This window comes from Panthera pardus, unplaced genomic scaffold (genome assembly GCF_024362965.1).
Source record: "Panthera pardus isolate Hobbes unplaced genomic scaffold, ASM2436296v1 HiC_scaffold_16, whole genome shotgun sequence".
Classification (NCBI taxonomy): Eukaryota; Metazoa; Chordata; class Mammalia; order Carnivora; family Felidae; genus Panthera; species Panthera pardus.
Genome location: NW_026526721.1, coordinates 45680157 through 45692834, shown reverse-complemented (window position 1 = coordinate 45692834; position 12678 = coordinate 45680157). Strand labels below are relative to the sequence as shown.

General features: G+C 39.4%; 1 protein-coding gene across 4 annotated transcripts in view; it reads left to right on the top strand.

Moving 5' to 3' along the window:
* Window positions 1-12678, top strand: part of GABRR3 (gamma-aminobutyric acid type A receptor subunit rho3) — a 49564-nt gene that overhangs the window by 24938 nt on the left and 11948 nt on the right. For all 4 annotated transcript variants that reach the window (XM_019448128.2, XM_019448127.2, XM_019448130.2 and 1 more), the window contains 3 exons: window positions 1985-2067; window positions 3074-3214; window positions 9089-9241. In XM_019448128.2, the coding sequence (XP_019303673.2) occupies window positions 1985-2067; window positions 3074-3214; window positions 9089-9241 (377 nt within the window). The remainder of the gene's footprint in view (window positions 1-1984; window positions 2068-3073; window positions 3215-9088; window positions 9242-12678) is intronic.

Below are 12678 nucleotides of genomic sequence, written 5' to 3'. Positions count from 1 at the left end.
AGGTCATGATCTTGCAGTCCATGGGTTCGAGCCCCACATCAGGCTCTGTGCTGACTGCTCAGAACCTGGAGCCTGCTTCGGATTCTGTGTCTCCCTCTCTCTATGTCCCTCCCCCACTTGCACTCCATCTCTCTTTCTCTCTCAAAAATAAATAAACACTAATTTTTTTTTAAAAAACACCAAGTGTCATGAATAATATTTTCTTTACCACGACTCGCCTAAGCACTTTGGTTGCTAATTTATCCATGTATATACTGTGAAGGAGGTAGACTCAAAGACTTCAGTGGTCCCTTCCAGCTTTAAAGTGCACTTGAACAACACAGATTTGAACTGCACACATCTACTTATATGTGGATTTTTTTCAATAAATATAGTACAGTACTGTGAATGTATTTTCTCTTATGATTTTCTTAGTAACATTTTCTTTTTTCTAGCTAACTTTACTGTAAGAATACGGTATAAAATACATATACAAAATATGCATTAACTATGTTGTTGGTAAGGCTTCCTGTCAACAGTAGGCTTTTAGCAGTTAAGTTTTTGGGGAGTCAAAAGTTACACAGGATTTTCAACTACACAGAGGTTGGCCTCCCTAACCCTGTATTGTTCAAAAGTCAACTGAGCCAGGAATATGGTAAAATGAGTGTTTTGTGACACAAAGTCATCCAGAAACCTCCCTGGCTTGGCATTTTGCTGCATGACTGTTGACAACAGAATTCAACCCATGGAAGATAAAATCGTTCCTGATTAACTTGGGGCACCATGGGTAGAAGCAGCTGTTGACTTTGTGTTTTTTTGCAGACTTGCTCAGGGGCCTTTTATAAACCTCTGATCTGCTGTTGTGGGTACCAGAGTTTCTACTTTGAGGCAGGATCATAGTATAGCAGCATCTGCCTAAAGCCAGAAAACCTAGGAGGATATAAAATTTGAAAAAACAATATTCATCAGTATGCAAGGTTTAATGGCACCTGAATTATGCATTGTGCCCATAAATCTATAACTAAAAATGCTCCAGGCTTTCTCCTCGCTCCTGGAAAGAGAATTTTCTCAGGCAAACTTGCTTTGTGAAACTTTTACCCATAGGCTTTTATTACCACTATCCCAGCCCTTTATGACTAGAAACTAAGTTTAGATCTTCCAAAAACCAGAAGATATTTAAATCCATTTAAACATCTTCTCCCTCTGGGGGTGCCTGGGTGGCTCAGTCAGTTAAGCACCTGACTTTGGCTCAGGTCATGACCTCATGGTTCATGAGTTCTAGCCCCGCATCAGGTTCTGTGCTGACAGCTCAGAGCCTGGAGCCTACTTAGGATTCTGTCTTCTCTCTCTCTGCCCCTATCCCATTCATGCTCTCTCTCTCTCTCTCTCTCTCTCTCTCTCTCTGGCTCACTCATTCTCTCTCTCTCTCAAAAATAAATAAACATTAAAAAACAAACAAACAAAAAAGTCTCCTCCCTCCGAAGTATGTTTTTCTGAAAGACATCACAGCCAAAAAATATAGAGGGAGCTGACTAGGAAATTGTGAGATTAGAAACAATTGTTAGAGCAGGAATTCACTCATTAACTCTGTGTCTTTAGCAAATCACCCACCTTCCTGAGTTTGCTTCCTTCTACATTATTTTGCTAAAGGATAGTAATGCCTGTTTTGCATTCTTCTTTTTTTTTTTAATGTTTATTTAATTTTGAGAGAGAACATGAGCGGGGGAGACAGAGAGAGAGAGAGAGAGAGGGCAGGACAGAGGATCCAAAGCAGGCTCTGTGCTGACAGTGGAGCGCCCAATGTGGGGCTCCAACTCATGAACCATGAGATCATGACCTGAACTGAAGTCAGATGCTCAACCGACTGAGCCACCCAAGACACCCCTGTGTTGCATTATTCTTGAAAGGCACACAAGACAAGCAAACAGGAAGCTTCAATATTGCATGTTCATTCAGCCATATGGTTAAATGACCTGCAGTTTTTGTTTTCTCTTTCCTCTTCCAGGATAACTGTTTCAGCCATGTGCTTTATGGATTTCAGCAGGTTTCCTCTTGACACTCAAAACTGTTCCCTTGAACTGGAAAGCTGTAAGTCCTACTTACTGATGGAGCAGGCACTCATGATCTGAACACACGATCACCTACTTACATGTAAATAAGCGTGTTCTTAACAAGCATTAAAAATCTCGATATAAGTTAAATACATTTGTTCAAAATAGTTACATTTTTTTAAAAAACTAAGGATGATGGCAGATTGCCTGCCAAAAGAGAACATCCAGGGAAAGAATGTTTTCATAATTACATATTCTGCAGTTTCCACAAGGGTTGTAAAGGAACAATCTCCCTAAAAAGGAATATTCTATATGCTATTAACTATATAGACTGACACACTTCCCAAATTAGGAAAGCTCTGGAATTCATGTTCCCATGTAAATCACAATTTTCCATTAAATATACTTGGTTGGGTTCCCTAGAAAAATGCAGCTCTAGACATACACTCGCTGATCAAAGCCCTGTCAGAGAGCATCCGAGCCAACTCCTTGTCAATCACTTTGATCCCTCAGCTGTTTTTGATACATCTTAAAACTGACGGCAGTTTTTCACAATGTGGCAAAAATGCTGGGAATTTCAGTGGTTGTTCCTCCCCAAATCCATTAGAAACTCTCTGTAATGCTAGTTGATTTCAGGAGAAAATTCTTTACTGAGCGCAGCTCATTTTGTAATTTCATGCAAGAGAGCCGCAAAACTAATGGGGCCAGAAGACCTAGGGTGGGACCTGTGATGGGGGACAGGCAGTGCTATGACATCACTCAGTGCACGCAGGTATGGGAGCAGCTATCTGGAGAGTTTTCAGTCCTCACATGGGCACCAGAAAAGCCTCCACACTATGCCAGTAATTAGGGTCTAAGTTTTGGAGATTATTTTTCCTTTGGTAGGTATGGGTATTATCAGTCTATCGGCAAACACATTTTTCAGTACCCAATATATACATGTCATTGGACTAGGCACTGGAGATACAGAACTGTGTAAAACATGGTGGAATACCTGTGGAACTCACAAGAGCCAGTGATGGGAAACTATTCTCTTGTTTCAGATGCCTACACCGAAGAGGATTTAATGCTGTACTGGAAACATGGGAACAAGTCCTTAAATACTGATGAACATATTTCCCTGTCTCAGTTCTTCGTTGAGGAGTTCAGTGCATCCAGCGGATTTGCTTTCTACAGCAGCACAGGTGCGCTGTTTTATGGGGACAGTTCATCAGCACTTACTGACACCTCCCGTTGCGAAACATGTGAAGAGACCTGAATTCACACAACTGTCCCGTGTGGTCTCAGCATCCTCCCTCCTTCACAAGCAGTCTCCTCCACCTCCAGTCCATGACCACTCTTGTCCTCATGCAGCCACCTCTAGACAAATGCCTTGCTTCTACCCCTGGCCTCTGCAGTCTACTCTTAATATAGCAGAGAGAGTGCTCTTCGCAAAGGCAAAGACCACAATTCCTTCCTGCTTAAAACCCTCCAGGGTTTTTCTGTCACACTTATGACAAAATTCAAGCTTCTCAAATGACCTCCAAGGCCTACACGAGCTACCTCTGACCTCACCCACTACACCCGCCACCCTCCACCACATCCCACACCACCCACGCTGGCCTTCCTGCCTGTCCTCAAACACACCTGTCTCATTCTATCTGCAGGGCTTCTGTTTTGGCCTTTTCCTCCCTCTGCCTACAATGCTTTCCCCCCAGCTTTCTCATGACCGGCTCCTTCCTGTCATTCAGGTGTTGTTCAAATATCACCTCCTCAGAGAGTGCTTCCTCAAGCATCCCGTCTAAACGAGGCCTCCTTCCTCACCATTCCCTATCTGTTATTTGTCTTCATAGCACTTAACACTTCCTGAAATATATCTCTATGTGACTGCTTTATCGCCGGAGTGCCTGACTAGAAAGAGTGCAAGAAATCTGTCTGCCTTGTTCACCATTTCTTCCCCAGCATCTGGAATGGGCATGGTACATGATAGATACTCAATAAATATCACTGTGCTCACTTCGGCAGCACATATACGCAATAAGTATCGCTGAAGGAATCAGTCAGTAAAGGGCATCATTGCTCAGAAGAGAAAACCTATTCAATATTGGACCTATATTGTATACTCTTTACTATGACAGATATATTTTTCATTTGGTAACACGTCTCCAAGGCACTTTTTAAATTATATGTGGCCCCATTTAAAAAAATAAACAAAAAATAAATAAATTATACTTGCTTCCTGTTGATTAAAGTTAAAAGTAGCTCCCTCTTCCCTGGTTATTAGCATTCTAGGTCATTTCAGGAAGAATCCATATAAAATGCCATTTTAGATTTTTTAAGCCATGCATAGGTTGGAAAATGTATGCTGCCCTGAGTGCCTAGAATCCTTTTACCTACTGACTTTTCTCCCTGGAGGGTGCTCTACTCTTGCCCTTAGACTCCAGAGAGGAGTTATCAAGTTGTTATCTAAAAGCCAGAATCATCGGGCCTGGGTGGCTCAGTTGGTTAAGCCTCAGACTTTGGCTCAGATATGATCTCACAGTTCATGAGTTCAAGCCCCATGTGGGGCTCTGTGCTCACAGCATGGAGCCTGTTCAGATTCTTTGTCTACCTCTCTCTCTGCCTCTTCCCCACTCATGTGCTAGCTTGCTCTGTTTCTCAACAATAAATAAGCATTAAAAAAAATAAAAGCCTGAATCATAAGAGAGAAATCAAAATTTACATCACAGAGAAGCTGAGGGACTTTCTAGAACCAACAGCTATTTCGCTATTTAGATCCAGGAGAAATGCTCTATTTCACTTCATTATTTGTCTACATTGTTCAGGATTCAGCAGATAATGCTATTAACTGTAATAACGCTTATGGACTTTTCTGATTATATAAATAATACATATTATTTGTTTCGACCATTGGTATATCCCTGGCACATACTAAATGCTCCATAGGTAATTGTTGAACAAATGAATAAATGGCAGATAACTTGAAAAAAAATTCAGAGAAATTTAAAGAAAAAGCCTTTGTAATCCAACCTCATAAAGATAAACCATATTATTATTTTTATATAGTTTCTTCTCCTTCTTTTTCTTTTCTCTGTCTTCCTGTCTTACTCTGCATAAGTAAATACTAACCCTTGAACAACACGATTTTGAACCGCACAGTCCACTTACATGTGAATTTTTCAATACATACACTAAGGTAATACACATGCATTTTCTCTCCCTTATGATTTTTTAACATTTTCTTTTCCCTACCTTAATTTATTGTAAGAATACAGTGTATAATACAGATAACATGCAAAATATGTCTTAATCCACTGTTCCATTATAGTGAGGCTTCCAGACAGCTTTAGGCTGTTAGTAGGTTTGGGGGACTAGAAAGTTATATGCAGATTTTCCACTGCACCAGGGCCCGTACCCCAAACCCCTACACTGTTCAATGGTCAACTGTATAAGTATGTTTTTATCAGGATTTTAATGTTCATAGTCCTAAATTTAATTAATATTTAAACAAAGGAATGCATGCAGTGAACAATGATACATGTCAAAGTGTAATTTATAACTGTTTTCATTTTGCTGTTGTTATGATGAAATAACTTTGGCATATGATAAATTGTGAACAGGTCTTTGCAATGTATGAAGCTATTAAAATGTCAGAGGGGTGCCTGGGTGGCTCAGTAGGTTGAGCATCAACCTTGGCTCAGGTCATGATCTCATCGTTCATGGATTCCAGCCCTGTGTCGGGCCCTGTGTTGACAGCTCAGAGCCTGGAGCCTGCTTCAGATTCTGTGTGTGTTTCTCTCTCTCTGCCTCTCCCCCACTCATGCTGTGTCTCTCAAAAATTAATAAGCATTTTAAAAATGTCATATATACAAAGCATAGAAATCTAAGAGTATTGTTCCCTCCACAGAATGTATGCTACATATATAATCATAGCAATGACATTTCTTCAGATTTTGAAGCCCGAGTATCCATTAATATATACCCAACTATCCTCTTAAAAATAAAAGGTTAAATTTGATTTCCAAATTCTTACTTCATCAATACACCATTCCATTGGCTATGAATCCAGTTATTAATCATATCTGGGTTTATTCAACCATGCTTAGGTTTCAGAAAGATCAGCATTTAGACATTTATTTTAATTTACAAGCATGTGATAGTTCTGTCTCACATTATCCATGAAATATTAAATGTGGTCTCCTGAGAGCTAAACTCAAGTGTTTTTTCTCCAATTAGTATCCCGTTTAAACATATTAGCTTAATCAAAAATAATTTTTTTTATGTTTATTTTGTCTTCGTTCCTGTCATTATAACAACCACTGTAACCTGCACTGCCAAATCAGCTATACAGTAAAATCTGTACTTGCGACTCTGGTTTGGAGAGCCAGAAGTAGAGTTAGAATTATGTAACTTTAGTTTCTATTTGATAGCTGCACCATCATGTCCCCAAGTTTTTCCCTTGGCTCTGTCTTCACCACTCCCTGGCAATAGTAACAAGCAGTTGAGGGCTTATTCCCCCTCATGCCTTTCAGTGCCCCTCACAATCATGCACTGTAGATTTATGAAGGAAAAAAAAAATGACTCCTGCCCCTAAAGAATGCATTGACAATTATTCTTTATTGCAGCATCATGTGGTGGCTACAAGTATAAGTTTTGGAGACAGGCTGCATGAGTTCAAATCCTGGCTCAACTGCTTATTAGAAATGTGGACAGGTTGCCTTATCTCTCTAAGCCTCAATGTCTTCATCTTTCGTAACACTCTCTACCTCAGAAGGTTGTGAGGATACATGATTTAATACATTTAAATAATTTAGAATAAAGTCTGCCATCAATAACTTAGAATACTGTCTATCATATGGTGAGTAACCAGTAAATATTAGCTAGTAGCTCTCATCATCACTATTTTCATAAACATCATCTTGATCCTTTTGACACAGATTGAAGCCTTTAGCATCAACCACCCGTTGAAGGTGACAGTCTCAGGTGTAAAACTCTTCTTGAACCTGACTCCTTGAACCTGACTGACTCCTCAATCACTTCCCCTCTCTTGCATTTTCCTGCTGCCAACTCTCCAGCCCTCTCCTTCTTTCATAAACTCCCCTTCTTTCTACTGTGCGGCAACCTGATGGAGGCTGACAGACCTTCCACCCAGAATGTGGTTCAGATGTCAAAACTGATGATGCCGCACACAAAGCAAAAGGTTATAAAGAGATTTATTATGCATGTAATGAAGTTTTCCAGAGAGAGTGGAGTAAGCTCCCAAAGTAGGTCTGAAAATGGCCTGAGAAATCAGAGAAGGGCAACTGGCTTAAAGTTTTATGGTGGTTAAAGGGTGGGACTGGGGGGGAAGCATTCCCTTGCATGACTTGAATTTCCCATGGGTGCCAAAATAGGGAGCACCCAGCTTTCCTATTAGCTTGCCCAGGTGTGAGACAGAAGGAGAAGGACCAGTGGGGTTTGGGAGCTATGAGGAGTCAAGTATCGGAAGTGGAGTCAGACTCTTTATTACACTACCCAGGATGAGGGTTCCACCATCTTTCCAAGGCAGCACCACATTTCTTGGTGGTGGAGGGAGCTCTTTCTGGCCTGCAGCTTCAACCACAATAGTATCCCTAGTCTCCCCTGCCCTGAAAAGCCACACAACATAGTAGCATTTCTCCTGATTGGTTGCCAAAAACAAATTTATTCTTCAGAAAATTACAAATAAAGAAAGGACATGTTACCAAAATTTAAGTCCTAGCTAAAACCACATACCCTAAGTGTTTCTTTATGAAGTTCTTTCACAGCTTTTACTCATCTCTTTTAATCTCAAAATAATTGTATGAAGCTGTAACATCAGAGAGACTGCTATTCCACTATACAGCTATAATAAAAACTCTCAACCGCACACAAAAATCAAGCAGGGCTGTGGCATGGGTAATACAAGACAAAATGAGTAGCTTAAAAAATAATGTATATTCTGACTTTAGAATGCACTATGTAATGTATCTGTTGTTAACCTTGGTAATGAAATTGTTTGATATTCCTGAAACATATATCAACTGATGATGAGAACCTCAGAACAGGTGGGGACAAGAAGGGTCATCAGCACATAATTGAGAAGAGAATACTGAGAGAATAGTATGCCAATTCAAGGTGGGTTTGCTAGGTATATGTTTTAGGCTGAATGCCTAAATATTGACCTGTTCTGTGTAATAGGTTTGCCATCTTGAGTTTCCTAAGAAATTAATACTGAGACTAGAAGAAGGGTTCTCTAACTTTGCAATACTTATGACTTTGTTTTATAATTTTTAACCTAATAGTCCCTTGTTTTTTGGCTTTAAACTTCCTTGCAGCCAATGTGAAAAGGGAAACCTGAACAAAATTGTATGGATGTGACCACAATTCTTACTTCTGATCAGCATGAATTAATCAATATTAGCAACATGAATCTATTTAATTCCAGTCAGAAGGAAAGAAACATCATCATTTGGTTACTTTTTTGTAGATTTACCATACATAAATAAATGGTACCCGCCAGACTTTGAAATAATACAAACAGTTTACAGATATTCCTTTCACCCACTCCCTTTACGAAAGCCTCACTGTCTGGGTTCCAACTTGGAATCCAATGACTCAGTAGCTACTGTGAACCTTTTCCTTCACATAAGATGTTCTCTTTCATTTGTTATAGCTAATAAATGGTTTATTGGCTATTGCATGCAGTTATTAGTCATGTATTGAAGACTGGCTTACTTGTAGAAATGATGTGAACACAATATATTTTGGAAAAAAGGTCTTTAAGGTCCATTTCACACAATATGATTACCATTCATTCCTGAACAGCAGCTATGAAATTTGAGGGGAATCTTTGAATCACATAATTAAACAGACTTCAGATCACCTAACAGACTTCAGTTCAACAGACATTGATGGAATGCCAGGCCCAGACCCTGTCCTTGTGCTGGGTAAACAAGGGTGAGTGTGTTCTGTTCCATGTTCCCTAAGAGCTTAGAGTTTAAAGAAGCAGGTCATTTCATGAAGTGTGATGTTTTCATGCGGAAGCCTGTTCTAAGGAAAACTCTGGCTTTTTCTCATAGGTTGGTACAATAGACTTTTCATCAGTTTTGTGCTAAGGAGGCATATCTTCTTCTTCGTGCTACAAACGTATTTCCCAGCAATGTTGATGGTGATGCTTTCATGGGTTTCATTTTGGATTGACCGAAGAGCTGTTCCTGCAAGAGTTTCCCTGGGTAAGGTTTTTCTGAATCTTTGTGAAATGCTAATATCAGAGGAAGTTCAATGAAGGTAAATAAAAAGGGATGATAAGTAGAGAGAAAGGAGTGATGGTTTAGTAGGGATAGTTAGAGACTTACACTCAGCTTATATCATTGATCTCAACAGCCTCAGCAGCAAACTGTAATTGGACTCTTTCCTTGGAAACTGAGACATTAGGTATGAAGCCTGCACCAGCTGACCAAATGCTGACTAATAAGGATAAATTATGAAATTATGAAGCATAAACAGCCTCACTTTACAAACCTATCTCCTCACTTTCAGGAAACCTCCCCATCCCTTGCCCAAACCCATTTTGCTATGCATGACAAACCTTTGCATCATAGAAAAAAGAACCTTCAATCCACTATACTACTGGTATCCTAATAAATTACTTCTTGAGATAGGGGGCAATGCCAATTAGAAATCAGGCCTTAACCTAAACACCAAAATCAGAATCAACTGCACTGAAATTTCAGTTATTGTGGTACTTTAGTTGGCAAGCGATTTCAAGTGGAGAGACATTGCCAGCTTCATGAAGTCACCACACAGGTGTGATTATCTACTCCACCTAGCATGTTGTATGCCACTGTCACACATACTGATTTATGGGAACCATTTCAGACCCACTCAGCCGTTACTATGTTCTTACTAAGTGCAGGATGCCTGGCTAAGCACTTAGATAACACGTTACTTAATGAGAACTCAAGAGTCAATTCCACTTGCCTTCTTGGCTGGTTCAGGGCAGAGCTCCCTTCATTTCAGCTGATTTTGTTTTCACCTGTAATGCTCTATCTAGAGAGAAGATTGTTATAAGTGCTTCACAATCATTGTAATTATCACACAATTCATTCCAGAAAGGGTGATTTCTAAGTTAATGTTCGCAAATTATATGCATACTTCAAAAGACCGTTTGAAAGACATAAATTGTTATTAATATTAATAATTTGTTCACCTCTTTCCCCTATTAAAAGCTTCAATCTACAAGCATTTGAGGCTTGAATATCTTCATGGGAAAAAATACCATCTGAATAAGTAATTAAAGCATTGTGGCTGTTCCTTCACATCAGAACAGTTATGCCCTGACCTCAGTGCAGCAGTGGGACAGGGTAGAATTGAACAGGAGGCTAAAGGCACATTACCAGCCCTCAAGACAGAATGAGAAAGACATTCAGTCTCTAAAGGTTTATAAACATGATTTTCAATCAGATTCCTGAAGCCAACTACTCAGCTCTTACACTTTGAAAATGACAAGTAATCAAAGCTGGTTCCAGGGTGGGTTGGGGTGAATGGAAAACACTGAAATGCATTTAAGTAACCCCTGAAATTCTATGCTTCTTGCATCTACATTGGGTCCCTGCAGGGTTGGAAAATTGCTATGCAGATTTGTATAAAATAATATACAAATCAGAAGTGTCCCTTTCCCCTCTTCTCTTAATAAAGGGAACTGTAGTATTCCTATACCACAGCTATCTTCTCAGGTTTTTGCTTCCTAACACCCTCAAGTTTTTTCAAAGGTATTTTGGGCTCTGCTTTACTGGCTGTTCACAAATACTACTGGGCTACCTGATTCTCCAGAAGGTCCTTCTATCTTTCTATCATACTCTTGCCTTTTCTCGGTTGTTCCCCCTCCATCATCTGAAGCTCTGAAGTATTTGACACTATTAAGCATCCTCTCCAAATTCAGAATCAGGTGTAGTGGTCAAGAGCCCAGCCTCATCTTCCTCATCTGCAAAATGAGATGATTAATACAGCCTTCCAAGGTCACTGTATGAAATAAATGGGAGCATTTATGTCAATTGCCTAGGCTGTGCCTGGCCCATAGTGTTTGATGAGACTAAACAAACAATAAGTTTGTTTTCGGTACTCTGTACTAGTCTAGGTTTTCTCCCTTTTTAGACTTTTCTTTCATTTGTACTCCTACTTTGTCTTCCTTCTACTCCCTGAGTAGGTAATCTGGGTAATTACCTTCCAAGGTTTTGCTCGCTTTTGATTCTGTCATCAAATGGAACAAGCCTTTGCTTCTGACTACTGTCTCTATGAAAGCAAATCCCAACCCTGTCTTTATCACAAATCTTTCTCTCAAGTTCTAGATACTACTCCCAGCTTCCCACCTGGACTTCATTTCCAGGTACTACAGGCACTCCACATGTTCAAAACCCAACAAACTACTCTTCCCAGCTCTGCCACCCCTGCCCAAATCCCACTTATTCTCTTGACTTTTCTTGTTCTTCTAAGGGCCCCGAATGTGTTGAATCTTTCACTATTGGACCCTTAATTTCCTTAGTCTTGGGCAGTCATTCTTAGGTTCTTAGGACCCATTTACATCTTAAAAATTATTAGGAACCCTAGAGAGCTTTTGTTTTGTGGGTTGTATCTATCATTATTTATCCATGTTGGCTATTGAAACAGAATTTTTAAAAATCTGCATTAGTCCATTTAAAATTAGCAATAATAAACTCATTAAAATTTAGCATATTCTATGAAAAATAACTTCTCTAAAGGAATTTTTTAAAGTTTTCTTTCTTTCTTTATTTTAAGAGAGACAGAGACATTATGAGTCAGGGAGAGACAGAGAGAGAGGGAGAGAGAGCATCCCAAGCCGACTCTGCACTGTCAGCACAGAGCCCAATGAGGGGCTCAAACTCACGAAACCGTGAACTCATGACCTCAGCTGAAACCAAGAGTTGGATGCTTAACCGACTGAGCCACCCAGGTGCCCCATAAAATAACTTTTTTCTAAAACAAAAAATATTTGTGAGAAGAGTGGTATTGTTGTACATTTTTGCAAACCTTTAATATCTGGCCTTCTGGAGGGCAGCTGGATTCCCATCTCTGCTTCCTCATTCAATCTGTTGTAATAGGTTTTAGTTGAAATATAGGAAGAAATCTGCCTCGTTCAGATATGTGGTTAGAGCAAAGAGCCATATTTCAATAGTGTTGTGCATAGTCTTTCTTGACATTGCACCAAAACTCAGAAAGTGACAGTTTCTTAAAGGTTAATTACAATGTGGAATCTGATATTCTATCAGTGAATTTTTTTGTACTCTATTAGATTAAAATTCATTGATCTAGCTTGCATTTTGCCTAGATCTTTTCACCCGTGCGTCAACCATTTGAAAAATACTGGTGCACTGAGTTATACAGATCTTCTCAATGTTCATGTAATTAATTATATAAATTCAAAAACTCACATTTATTAATCTCATCAAAAAGTTTTTGAGTAATGGAAAAACTCTCAAGCTCATAGTGATACATACAAGTTTAACATCATTCTAGTTTTGGCTTGAAATCTCAAATTTTATCATTTAGCAACAAACATCATTAGTTGCTTTACTTCAAGCGATAGGCTTACTTTACTCAGTTTTGACAAAATGCCTGAAGATACCCAAATCTGAACAACCAGAGTTTCTCT